The sequence below is a fragment of the Mobula birostris genome, chromosome 2 (assembly GCF_030028105.1).
Source record: "Mobula birostris isolate sMobBir1 chromosome 2, sMobBir1.hap1, whole genome shotgun sequence".
NCBI classification, from domain to species: Eukaryota; Metazoa; Chordata; class Chondrichthyes; order Myliobatiformes; family Myliobatidae; genus Mobula; species Mobula birostris.
This window is the reverse complement of record NC_092371.1, coordinates 52,059,483-52,072,467: the sequence shown is the minus strand read 5'-3', so window position 1 is coordinate 52,072,467 and position 12,985 is coordinate 52,059,483. Positions and strand designations below refer to the sequence as shown.

At 41.6% G+C, this 12,985-nt stretch overlaps 1 protein-coding gene and 1 long non-coding RNA gene across 7 annotated transcripts in view; one reads left to right on the top strand and one right to left on the bottom strand.

Annotated features, from left to right (window-relative positions):
* The window catches only part of LOC140186506 (uncharacterized), a 140,905-nt gene that overhangs the window by 60,598 nt on the left and 67,322 nt on the right, over positions 1-12,985 (bottom strand). The gene's annotated exons all lie outside the window — the stretch shown is intronic.
* The window catches only part of LOC140186485 (collagen alpha-1(XIV) chain-like), a 183,972-nt gene that overhangs the window by 142,718 nt on the left and 28,269 nt on the right, over positions 1-12,985 (top strand). For all 5 annotated transcript variants that reach the window (XM_072240859.1, XM_072240841.1, XM_072240850.1 and 2 more), the window contains 3 exons: positions 4,707-4,865; positions 4,968-5,045; positions 8,568-8,654. In XM_072240859.1, the coding sequence (XP_072096960.1) occupies positions 4,707-4,865; positions 4,968-5,045; positions 8,568-8,654 (324 nt within the window). The remainder of the gene's footprint in view (positions 1-4,706; positions 4,866-4,967; positions 5,046-8,567; positions 8,655-12,985) is intronic.

Below are 12,985 nucleotides of genomic sequence, written 5' to 3'. Positions count from 1 at the left end.
CTAAGTCAATAATTATCATGACACATGCCAATGATAATAAACCTGATTCTGATTTTGATTCTGAATTGCGCAAACTTTCCTGGTACTGTGACTTTTGAAATGGACTTCCTGATGCATTAAGGGACAGACTTGTAGTTGGCATGCATAGTGGAATCACTCAGACAAGGCCGCTGGCAGAAAGAGACCTAACCTTAGAACAGGCATTAACCATTGCAATATTGTTAGGGACTGCAGCAATGAGTGCAGGAGAACTGCAGAAAAAGAGGTTAGAAATGTGAAGTGCACACTATGTTCCTGAATGGTGCAAAAAGCCAAAAATGTTATCGATTTGGCAAATTCTCCCATGACGTGAATGGCTGTTGGTTCAAAGTAAAAAGTCTGCAGAAAGTTTCACAGACAAGGTCCTATAGAGAGAATATGCAAGGCAAATAAAGAGCACAACTGAGTAAAAAGTCTCAAACACAAAACTAAGCAAATGTATAAAGTGACCAAATTTAAAACAGATTCAGACAGCATAGATTCTGACAAAAGTGAACCGTTATGCCTGGACCTGCATAGTAGTACTGAAGCAGATTAAAAAATCATCTGGATCACAATAGGTGTGTCCGGTGTAAAACTGAAAATGGAGCTGGATACAGCGTCAGCTTTGTCCATAACACAGGAGGCTGTCTATAACAGACTGTTTTCTAAAATACTATCAGAGAAGACCTCAATGATACTAAAAGTGAAAAAATGTCTTCCAAAGGCAAACTAAAAGTAAATGTGATGTATGGAGATCAAGCACAACATTTACGTATTGAAAAGTAGAGGTCCAGAACTTTTTGGACAGGAACAGTTGAGTAAAATGTAGACTGGCACTCAGTCAAAGCTCTCAATGTGATAGCAACAGGCAACTGCAGCCCAAATGATGGCAGTAATCAGTGCTTAATGCAAATCAGAACGTGTTTGTAAAGGAAGCTTCTGTGATGACTACTACGCAGTTACATCATAGGGCACTGTTCCTAGGAGCCCACTCTTACGACATAGTGTTCAAGGGTACCATACAACACAGCAATGCTGATGGCTTGTCATGTCTTCCACTGTTGGCAGCTGATGAAGAAAAGTCTTCATTCTGTGACCCTGCAGAAGATTCCACTGGTGAACCAGTTGCCATTAACAATTTCTGATATACAAAGGGAAATGTGGAATGACCCAACATTGTCAGCAGTCTATGAAATCACAATGCAAGGATTGCCAGATCATGGTAACCCTATGTTTCCAGAGTTCTCAGCGAGACGAGACCAACTGACAGTATGTCAAAGAGCGCTGATGTGTGGATCTCATGTTGTGGTTCCCTCTAAACCGTGCACAAGGGTGTTAGAAAATTTGCCTGCAGGACACCTGGGTACAGTCAAGATGAAGGGTCTTGCCGGGAGCTACGTGCGATGGCTATGAATAGATAAAGATTGAAGATTTGGCCAAAAGCCGTTTGGGATGCCAAAAAGTTAAAAATGCACCCATGGGAGTGGCCATCATTACCATGGCAAAGAGTACATATTGACCTTTCTGGGCCATTCATGGACTCCATGTTTCTGTAGGTGCTCATTCAAAGTGGTCTGAGATCATACTAATGAAGTCAACCACTTCAGCAATGACTGCCTCTGCCCTGAGGACTACCTTTGCCAGAAATGGCTTACCGAACAAATTGTGAGTGACAACGGAACACAATGCATGTTAGAAGAATTCTAGCTGTTCATGAAGAAAAATAGCATTAGACATTTCAAGTCATCTCCTCACCACCAAGCAATGAACGGGTTAGCTGAAAGGTTTATCCAAACCTTCATGAGTTCCTTTAAAGTGATGGACAAGCAGGACATTCCTCTACAGCACAAGATGTACAACTTTCTTTTTGTGAATCAGAACTCTGTTCATGTGATGACAAATCAAATACCTGTAATGCTGTTCATGAGCAGGATCTGAGATCTCGCATAGACCTCCTGAAACCAGATGTACAGAGGGTAGTGCAGAATAAACGGCTCAGCCAGTTGCCAAGCAAAGCAGCAATAAACTTTGAGATTGGACAGGAAGTCCTAGCACGTGATTACCGAGAAAACAAGTGGACACCACTGGACCACTGATATGTACAGTGGATGTTGGAAATCATACACGGAAACATTATGTGGACCAGATACTTTATACTTTATACTTTATTGTTGCCAAACAATTGATACTAGAACATACAATCATCATAGCGTTATTTGATTCTGCGCTTCCCGCTCCCTGGATTACAAATGGATAGTAAATATTAAAAATTTAAATTATAAATCATAAATAGAAAATAGAAAAATGGAAAGTAAGGTAGTGCAAAAAAACCGAGATGCAGGTCCAGATATTTGGAGGGTACGGCCCAGATCCGGGTCAGGATCCGTTCAGCAGTCCTATCACAGTTGGAAAGAAGCTGTTCCCAAATCTGCCCGTACGAGTCTTCAAGCTCCTGGATGCTCAGCTGAAGAACACACCTAAATTGACTGCATCTAACAGGATGAACACATTACAGTCACCAGACTTGCCTCTCAACAGCAACGTGACACCGGAAACTGAGAACATTGTCTTAGACAAGACAGCTACCAAACCTGATGCCACATCACGTCCAGAGGCACTATCCTGAAAGAAACAGAGTACCACCCAAATAACTGAATCTTTCCAACTGTGAAGTTGTGATGGACTGTTCTTGTCAAAGCATGTTCATTTGGAATATGGGTTTATGAAAGGGAAATTGAATGTTTTGTACATATAAGGTTTTATGCTGCATTAACCTAAAGGGAGAGGAAGTGTAATGTATGGATCTATTTCCTTTAGAGCAATGACCGCCTCCCCAGCACTATATATTGATCTGTTGTCTACACGCATGCATTGTTCTCTCCTCTCTCTTTCTGCAATGTGAATACATCAGTTAAAACCATCTCCCATGTGCGTGCTTTTATTTGATTGATATGTGGTTGTGTACAGACACAACTGTGAGAAAAACTGCCTTGTTAATGTGAGAGGTTGGAGGAAAATGGCCATACTGGTTTTAGCTGATGGGAAGGTGACAGTAACTCAAGTAACCATGCATTATAACAGTGGTGTACAGAAGAGCAGCTCTGAAGGTACAGCATGTTGAATCTCGAAGTGGATGGGCTACAGCAGCAAAAAGACCATGAACATACATTCAGTGTCCACTTTATTAGGTACAGGAGGTAAGTAATAAAGTGGCCACTGAGTGTACTTGACTTTCTGAAATACAATACCTCACACACCAGAATTAAATGTCATTTGCCATTCCTCAACCCTCTTACCCAGCTATCTGTTCAAGGTCCCCTGTAATTTTTAATAATCTTCTTCGCTGTCAGTGAACCCACCTATTTTAGTGCCATCTGCAAGCTTACTAATCATGCCTTGTACAATCTTATCCATGATTTCCCATGCCAAAGCTGTGCTGATGATCCCTAATCAATCCTTCTCCTTCCATTTGCATGTATCTCCTATCCCTTAGAATGCTGTCCAGTAACCTAACCTAACCACAGGCGTGTTTCTTACTGATCTATAGTCCTCAGGTTTTTCTTTGCTGCCCTTCTTAAATAAAAGCGCAACGTCCACTACCCTTCAGTCTTCCAGCACCTCACCCTGGACTTATCTCAAGTATCTCAGCCAAGTCTCCAGCAATTTCTTCCCTAGCTTCCCACGGTGTTCTTGTACAGGCCTAGTCATGCCCTGGAGATTTATCTTCATGTATTTTAAGACACGTAGCACTTCTACTACTATAATGTGGACTATTGCCAAGCCAACCCCGATAATTTTCCCTAGTTCCTCAATCTTTGTGTCTTTCTCTTTCGTAAAAACAGATGAAATATGTATTGAGGACCTTGGCCATCTTCTGCAGTCCCACCTATAGATGTATACAGTAATCTTTCAAATTTGAAGTTTGAGGGGCACTATTTTCTCTCCATTTACTTTCCCTTCCCTCCCTTATTTCACTTGCAATATCTATTTGGACTCTCCTTAATCCCCTCTACCAAAGCCACTTTTGTCCTCCTGATATTCTTTTTGAGTATGGTCCCATATCCCCTGTACTCCTCCAGGGATCCACCTATTTCTAGCTTTCTGTCACTGACCCACGTCTCCTTTTTGTTGTTGTTGACGATTTGTGGACCTATAGTACAATCTAAACAATGTGATCATCCCTTATTTTTTGGCTCCTCCAATAAAGCCTCACTGGATGATCCTACAGTAGTTTCATTTCCGACCACTGCAGTGACATTCCCCTTAACTAAAAATACAACTCCTTCTCCTCCCTTTCCTTCACTTTCCTCCCTGAGCTCTATTTTTGTAATGGCTATAATATTACAAACCCACACACCCATCCATGAAAAGCATAAACTCCAGAAGTGAGGATATACAGTAAGCATTAGGTTAGAGCACACTTCACAGACAGAAAACCAGGAAAGCAAAAAAGGCAAAAGGAAGATTTTTAAGGATAGATACTAGAAGAGTGAGAGACTGAAAGGCATCACTCCCTGGTATTGGCCAGATGAATTACACATCATTAAGATAAACAAGATGCAAATCTTTATCAGTTGTGAAATTACCAACTTCCAATTGCTTCTAATTAACATTTGTCATATTAGGAGTACTATGTCAATTATATGAAATGCTGAACTAAATTGGTATTTGCTGGGTTTTTTTAGGTCCATATCGCAGTGAGTAAGACAAATGTCAAGCTTTATCTTGACTGTGTGGAGATAGGAGAGAAACTCATAAATGGTCTTGGAAAAATCTCCACAGAAGGATTTGAAGTGCTTGCAAAACCAGTAAGCATCAGTGATCGTGGTAGTAGTTCAGTGCCAGTAAGTGATAAAAGGAATTATTTTAACTTTGAAGTGTTTTACCTTGTTGATGTTTTTGATGTGTTTCCTTTTGATTGTATCTGATTTTAATTGGTTGTTTAGTTTCAGTTACAGGCATTTGAAATGGTTTGCAATAATTCTTTGGCGGAAATGGATAAGTGTTGTGATCTACCAGCATTGGTAAGTCATAGTAAATAATTTGAGGCACCCATGTTAAACTAAGGATGATAGCTTCCAAAAGTAGAAGTTTATAAGGGAAGATGACAGGCAAAATCACACTAAAAATGCAATTTGGTTGTTATTTGAAACAATAATATCAGCCCAGATACTGCCTGCTTTTAAATTACTGCCATGAAATTATTTATCCAAAGTGAAGCCTCTGTTTAACAGTTCATCTAACAACTGGTTCCTCCAGTAATGTAGCAGTGCTTCAGCATTGCACTGGAATGTCATTTTAGGTTATGCCTTTATTTAGAATTTCTAACTTTGACTGAGATAAAGATGTTGATGCTTGAATCCTTGAAATATTTTTTTAAATTGCAAATAACTATATGAAATTAATCTAGGTGGATAAGACATGATTGAGGATCACTTGTACACTTTCCGTTCTTTTATAATGGACGCAGGTTCCGTTATTCCTTTTTAAACTACAAGAGCAATAATACTCAAAAGGATTTAATTGCCATTTCTCTGGAAGTAATGTTGTTTTCTTATTTTACTTCCCTACCATAATGGGGAAAAAAGAGAATACTGAACTGTGGTCTCGTTGGTTATTGTAAGTCATTGATAAAAGGAAAAAAGTTATACAACATTTGTTCACAACTTATTATGCTTGTGTTTATTTAAAAGCACGAATGTCTAAAGACATGATGGGCCATTTAGCCTAATTCTGCTCTGATGTCTTGTAGTTTTATGGCCCAAATTCTGGTTATGTTGTGGTAGCACTAATGCAGTATAAAATCAACTGGACAATTCCTGTTGTGAATGCATGGATGTGTGTGTTCATGTCAGTTAAAGCAGTAGGATCCATTTAATGTGTATCCATTTGCTAACTTCCCAAGGACTTATTTGTTTTTTCCTGTGAGGAAAATCCACAGGCTGTAAGCTCATATTGTTGGCAACCAGCTTCTGTCTGTCAGTGCAGAAGTAACCACAGCACACTAGATGAGTTATAAAGTCAAACAACATAGAAACAGACCCTTCAGTTCCAGCTGTTCCATGTGGACCAAGATTACCATCTAAGCTAGTTACATTTCCCCATGTTGGTCAATATCCCTCTAAACCTTTCCTATCTATGTGTCTGTCCAAGAACACTCTAAATGTTGTAAATGTACCTGCTTTAATCATATGACTTCATTAGATGTGGGACCAATGTAATGCAAACAATAGAGGCAGTAAAGTAAATCATATCTGGATATACGTGGACCAATTTCCTATGAATCAGTTATCAAGCCAGTACTGATAACAAGTGCACTCTAATGTGCGTGAAATGTCTTTTATATGCAAACTGAACACAAATCATTTCAAATCTAGGCAGATATATGTCCATGAATTATTATTCAGAACATAACTAGGTTTTCATGAAATGATAGAAATGATTATTTAGTTTCATTTCAATGCTTCCGTTTAATGTTAGAGAAATGTATACAATATACATCCTGAAACTCTTCACAGACACCCATGAAACAGAAGAGTACCTCAAAGAATGAATGACAGTTGAAATGTTCGAACTGCAAAGCGCCTCCACTCCCCCATCCCACGCACAAGCAGCAGCAAAGCAACGGCCCTCCCCTCCCCCACCCACTTCAGCAAAAAAAAGCATCAGCACCCTCCACTCACCAAGCATGCAATAGCAAAGCCTCCAATAAGACCCTGATCTGCAGTACAACAAAAACTAATTGATCACTCAACAATTCGCCATACCACTGTGTCTCTCTCTGTCTCTCTCTCTCTGTCTCTCTTTCTGTCTCTTCCTCCCTAATAAGGGAAAAAGACGTATCCCCATTTCACAGTGAGAGGTGAAACACAATAAACAACTTTAGCAATGCAATTTAAAAAAAGGTCTCCCAAAACAAGTCCCTGTCAAGCACTGGTTCAAATTGAAATTATTTACTCACCACGTAAACACAAGGAATTCTGCAGATGCTGGAAATTCAAGCAACACACATCAAAGTTGCTGGTGAACGCAGCAGGCCAGGCAGCATCTCTAGGAAGAGGTACAGTCGATGTTTCGGGCCGAGACCCTTCATCAGGACTAACTGAAGGAAGAGCTAGTAAGAAATTTGAAAGGGGGAGGGGGAGATCCAAAATGACAGGAGAAGACAGGAGGGGGAGGGATGGAGCCAAGAGCTGGACAGGTGTTTGGCAAAAGGGATATGAGAGGATCATGGGACAGGAGGCCCAGGGAGAAGGAAAAGGGGGAGGGGGGAAAAAAACCCAGAGGATGAGCAAGGGATATAGTCAGAGGGAGAAAAAGGAGAGAGAGAGAAAGAATGTGTGCTTATAAATAAATAACGGATGGGGTACAAGGGGGAGGTGGGGTATTAGCGGAAGTTAGAGAAGTCAATGCTCATGCCATCAGGTTGGAGGCTGCCCAGACGGACTATAAGGTGTTGTTCCTCCAACCTGAATGTGGCTTCATCTTTACAGTAGAGGAGGCTGTGGATAGACATATCAGAATGGGAATGGGATGTGGAATTAAAATATGTGGCCACTGGGAGATCGTGCTTTCTCTGGCGGACAGAGTGTAGGTGATCAGCAAAACGATCTCCCAGTCTGCGTTGGGTCTCACCAATATATAGAAGGCCACATCGGGAGCACCAGATGCAGTATATCACCCCAGCCAACTCACAGGTGAAGTGTCGCCTCACCTGGAAGGACTGTCTGGGGCCCTGAATGGTGGTAAGGGCATGTGTAGCACTTGTTCCGCTTACAAGGGTAAGTTCCAGGAGGGAGATCAGTAGGGAGGGATGGGGTGGACGATTTACTCACCAGCTCTTTGTTTTTCCACTGCAGTTTCCTCCTCCACCATATCTTCCAGCTATCAATCTCTAATTATGTCCCTGCACCAATAAGCCTAAACCACCCTTTCCTATCCACCAAACCTTCATGCCAATCTCAGACCCTGTACCCATCAATTGCCCTCTCCATCCCTACAACCCTATAATACAGGTACATCCCACACCACTGACCATAAAACTGCAGCCCATCTTCTTCACCACTGGTTGTAGCCTTAGAACAACCCCTCAGTGACCTCAGGCTGCACTTCTTCCTGCCTCAAATCCTATGGCATCCCAGGCCACCCATTTCTCCACCCCCCCCCCCGCCTCTGTTCTTGGACTCACTTGACACAGTACCGCACTCGAGATTTAGAGAGAAAATTCAAAGCAAACCAGACTCTACTCAATGTTAGGTGAAAAAAGTTTACAAATTTAAGACAAGCCAGTAGATCATAGCAACAGATTTGAAAATTGATCTCTTTAAGTTCTCAAAAACTTTCTGATTGCCTCTTACCTGCAATGTGAAGGTTTGCCTTGAGCTGTTTATGCATCACATTTCATGGATAGCTGAATATTCACAAAAGTTTGCTAAAGAAGATTAATAGAATTCTATTAATGGCTTCTTTACTATTTTGGATTTGCATGTTTCTAGTCTGTATGTGATCCATGAATTATGATAATTGAAGTATTTTCCTGATTTCAGAGAGATGAGGTGAGATGTCCCCCCCATGCTCAGCTCTGCACTTGCTCAAAGGTAACCAAAGGAGGATCAGGTCCTGCAGGACTACCAGTGAGTTCATTTAAAAGCATAACATGTACAACACAGTGTCTTAGCTATAAAATAGAGATGTAAAAATAGTATAGAAGAGACCAAATCAATACAATTAGGCAACATAACAAATAGAATAAACATTATTGTTTAGGGAAAGATAAACAATACATATTTTATAGCTTTAACTACATATGGCAGAGCTAGAATGGGTTTTTATGTCCATTTGTCAAGGGCATGATAAGTACTCAAACTCCTTATAAATATCATTCTGTTGAAGTCTCTCGGAAATTAGAAGTGGCCTAACTTTAATGAACAGTAATGGGAGAAAAATAATTAGTAAGCAGGAGGGACGTATCTTAAATTTGTCTTTGGGCCTCTTTGGATTAAATCTGGTAAACTGCAGTCCAATGGATCATTTGAATAGGGTTCACCTTCCTGGACTCTAATTTCAGACAGGGGTGGGATGGCATGGTATGCCAGTCATGAGTGAGGGAACAGTATGGTGAAAATTATGGGAGCTCATTTTCATTTGTGCATTCCCGATATTGTGGTTCATTTCTTCCATGAATATTTTCAGCTCAATTCAAGGACTGACCTTAAGCCACAGCAGAGAATGAAAAACTAATCAGATTTTGTCCTGTACCTTTCAGTCTCTTGACTGTCAGAGCTCCATTTGTATATATTAATGCTACCTGAAATAAGATTACCTGATTAAATTAGTGGTAGCCTAAATGCTTTACCTCAGCACCATTATCAACCAATAATCCCATAGTCCCTCATTCCTTTAACATCCCAAAAGTTATCTGACTGGGTCTTGAATATATCCAGTGGCTGTACATCTGCAGAACTTTGGGAAGAGGATTCCAGAGATTCACTATAAACTGAGTAATGAAATTTCCTCTCGTCTAAGCACCTATCTTGAGACTGTGACCTTTGGTTTTAAATGCACAGGTCAATGAGACAAGGGAAACAGTCTCTGTTGCATGCTCTCTATTGCAAGTATTTCAGATTTATTATTGACTTAGATTATGTGAAATAAGTTATTGTATGCAGTAGGTCAATGCAGAAGTAAAACTGCTATAAGTTACAAAAGTAAGTAAACAGCACAAAAAGGAATAATAAAGTAGTGTTTATAGGTTCATGGACCATTCAGAGATCTGATGATAGAAGGCTGTGTCCGACATGTTGAAGCTGATTGTGAAGCTGTTTCAGAATCACTGAGTGCAAGATTTCTGGCTTTTGTACCTTCTCCCTGATGGTAGTAACGAGAAGAGGGTATGTCCTGGATAATCAGTGTCCTTAGTGATAAAAGCCACTTTCTTGAGGTATGACATCTTGAAAATGTCTTTGGTGGTGAGAAGGGTTGTGCGCATGATGGAGCTGACTAAGTCTGTGGCCTTTCACAGTCCTGTGCGTTGGAGCATCCATGCCAGGTGGTGATGTCACTTTTCAGAATGCTCTCCACCGTACATCTTTAGAAACCTGTATGAATCGTCTGTGAGGTGTTAATCCTCAGTGAGGAAAAGATGCTATTTCCAATCCATACCATCTGTGGTCTCCCGATAAGGAATTTGAGGGTCCAGTTGCTGAGAGAGGTATAAAGACCCAGGTCTTGATGGTAGATGATTAGAACTGAGGGCATGATGATATTGTTATTGTAATCAATAAAAAACAGCTTAACATTTGTTTTGCATTTGTGTAAATACTCCAAAGCAGAGCAAAGAGCCAGCGAGATTGGTAGTAGGCAAACTACAACAGGTCCAGGTCCCTGCTGAGGCAGGAGATAATTCCAGCCATAACCAGCCTCTTGAAGCACTTCATTACAGTAGATATGAGTGCTATCAGGCGATAGTCATTGAGACAGCTCAACCTACTCTTTTTGGGCACCAGTACGGTTAATGCCCCCCCTTTGAAGCAGGTGAAAACCTCAAATACATCAATGAGAGGTTGGAAATGTCCTTGAATACTCCAGCCCGTTAGTTTGAACAGGTTTTCAGTACCCAGCTAGGCACACCTTTGGAGCTGTGATGCCTTGGGAGGGTTCTGGGTTTTCCAACATCAGCATCTGAGACAAGTGATCAGAGGGCTGCTGGATGTTTTGGGACTTTCAAAGATGTAGTGTTAATTCTCCTTTCAAAGTGTGCATAAGGGACATTGAGAGTGAACCATCACTGACATTTGTGCTGTTAAGTTTCTCTGATGAGACATCCCTATTCTTGTACTGAAATCCTCTTGGAATAAAAGCCAACAAAAAATTCTGCCTTTCTATTTATTTGCTTCCTGCTGCATCTTGCAGTGATTCATGTTCAAGAACACCCAGGGACACTCAGACAGCCTTCAAAGCCTTATTGTTTAGAAAAAAATATCAGTGTTTTTCTCCTTTCACTTCAAGTGGATAACCACACATTTTCTACATTATGTTTTATCTGCCATATCCTTGGGCTGTATGTACTTTATAGAAAACCTTCTGAAGGTCCCAATAATTACAAGCTCAGACATGATTTCCTCAATGTAATATTGCTTCTGCCCAACCTTGTTATTACTTTCTAAGTTAGCACTGCTGAAAACTCACTACATGCTTCTCATACTGCCCGTATCATCACTGATTTTTATTGTATCAGCACAGGTGTAGGTGGAACATAGAACAGAGAGCAGTTCAGCATAGGAGCAGGCCATGATTCCATGATGTATGTGCCGAGCATATGCAAAATATGATTAATTCCTTCTGCCTCCATATTCCTCCATTCTCATAATCATGTGCCAATCTAAAAGCCTCTTGAACACCACTCTCAGTCTGCAATGAACCCACATTAATTTTTTCTGAATCTTTTCTTTCTTACGTATTTACAAATCTTGTGCAATCTGTTTATTTTTTTTTACTTTCATATTCCTTTTTCTATTTTACTTTTCCCTTTCAGTGTCAGTTCCTTTGCCCTTCTGTCATGTTTTCTTGAATCAGAATCAGAATGGTTCCTTATCACTGTCTTATGTCATGGCGCCGGCTGCACCCTCTACTGGTCAGGCAAGCCAGAGACTGAGAGACGCCTTTCTGGCATTGGCTTTATGGTCAGGAACTCCATTGCCTCCAAACTTGAAAAATTGCCAACGGGTCACTCCGACCGCATCATCTCCATGTGCCTCCCACTTCGAACCAAGCAGTATGCCGCACTCTTCAGCGTGTATGCCCCCACTCTTCAAGCGGATCCTGCAGAAAAGGACAAGTTTTACACTGATCTGCGCAACCTCATAGGGAACGCCCCTGCAGATGACAAGGTCTTCATCCTTGGTAACTTCAATGCCAGAGTAGGCCAAGATTCAGAACCCTGGAAGGGAGTACTTGGCAAACATGGTGTTGGAAACTGCAACGACAACAGGCGCCTTCTGTTAGAGTTTTGCACAGAGCAGCAACTCACCATCACTAACACTATTTTCCAGCAGAAAGACAGTCTGAAGACAACCTGGGTGCATACTCGGTCCAAGCATTGGCACCTCATAGACTACATCTTGGTGTGCCAGAGAGACCTTCGGGATGTCTTACTCATTTGAGTGATGCCCAGCGCAGAGTGCCATATGGACCACCATCTTGTCCGCTGCAAACTCAGTCTCCATTTCAAACCCAAGCTAAAGAGAGAAGGCGCTCCAAGGAAGAAGTTTCAGGTTGGCAACCTCCAGTCAGCTGAAGTGAAAGCTGACTTTCAGATGAATCCTCAGTCGAAGCTTCAGGATCCCAGTTTCCCCACAGACTCCCCTCCAGAAGTGCTTTGGAAACACCTAAAAACCACCATCCTGCAAACCTATGAAGAAGTCCTAGGGTTTTCCACAAAGATGAACAAGGACTGGTTCGATGAAAACAACCAGGAGATCCAAGAATTGCTGGCGAAGAAGAGATCCGCCCACCAGGCGCACCTTGCTCAGACGTCTTGTCCTGGTAAGAAAGCAGCCTTCCGCCTTGTATGCAACAACCCCCCAGCGCAAGTTTCGAGAGATTCAGAATGTGTGGTGGACCAACCTCGCAAAGAAGACTCAACTTTGTGCAGACACCGGTGACTACAGAGGGCTTTATGAAGCCCTGAGAGCAGTGTACGACCCTTCACACCAGGTCCAGAGGCCCTTGCGTAGTGCAGACGGTCAGGAGCTCTTCACAGACAAGGCGTCCATCGTGAACCAGTGGTCTGAACATTTCCAGACTCTCTTCAGCGTCAACCACATGGTCCAAGACTCAGCAATTTATCACATCCCACAACAGCCAGAGAAAACAGAACTGGACAAGATTCCAACCCTAGAGGAGACAGTCAAGGCCATAGAGCAACTGAAAAGTGGCGAGGGAGTGGGAGTTGATGAAATCCCAC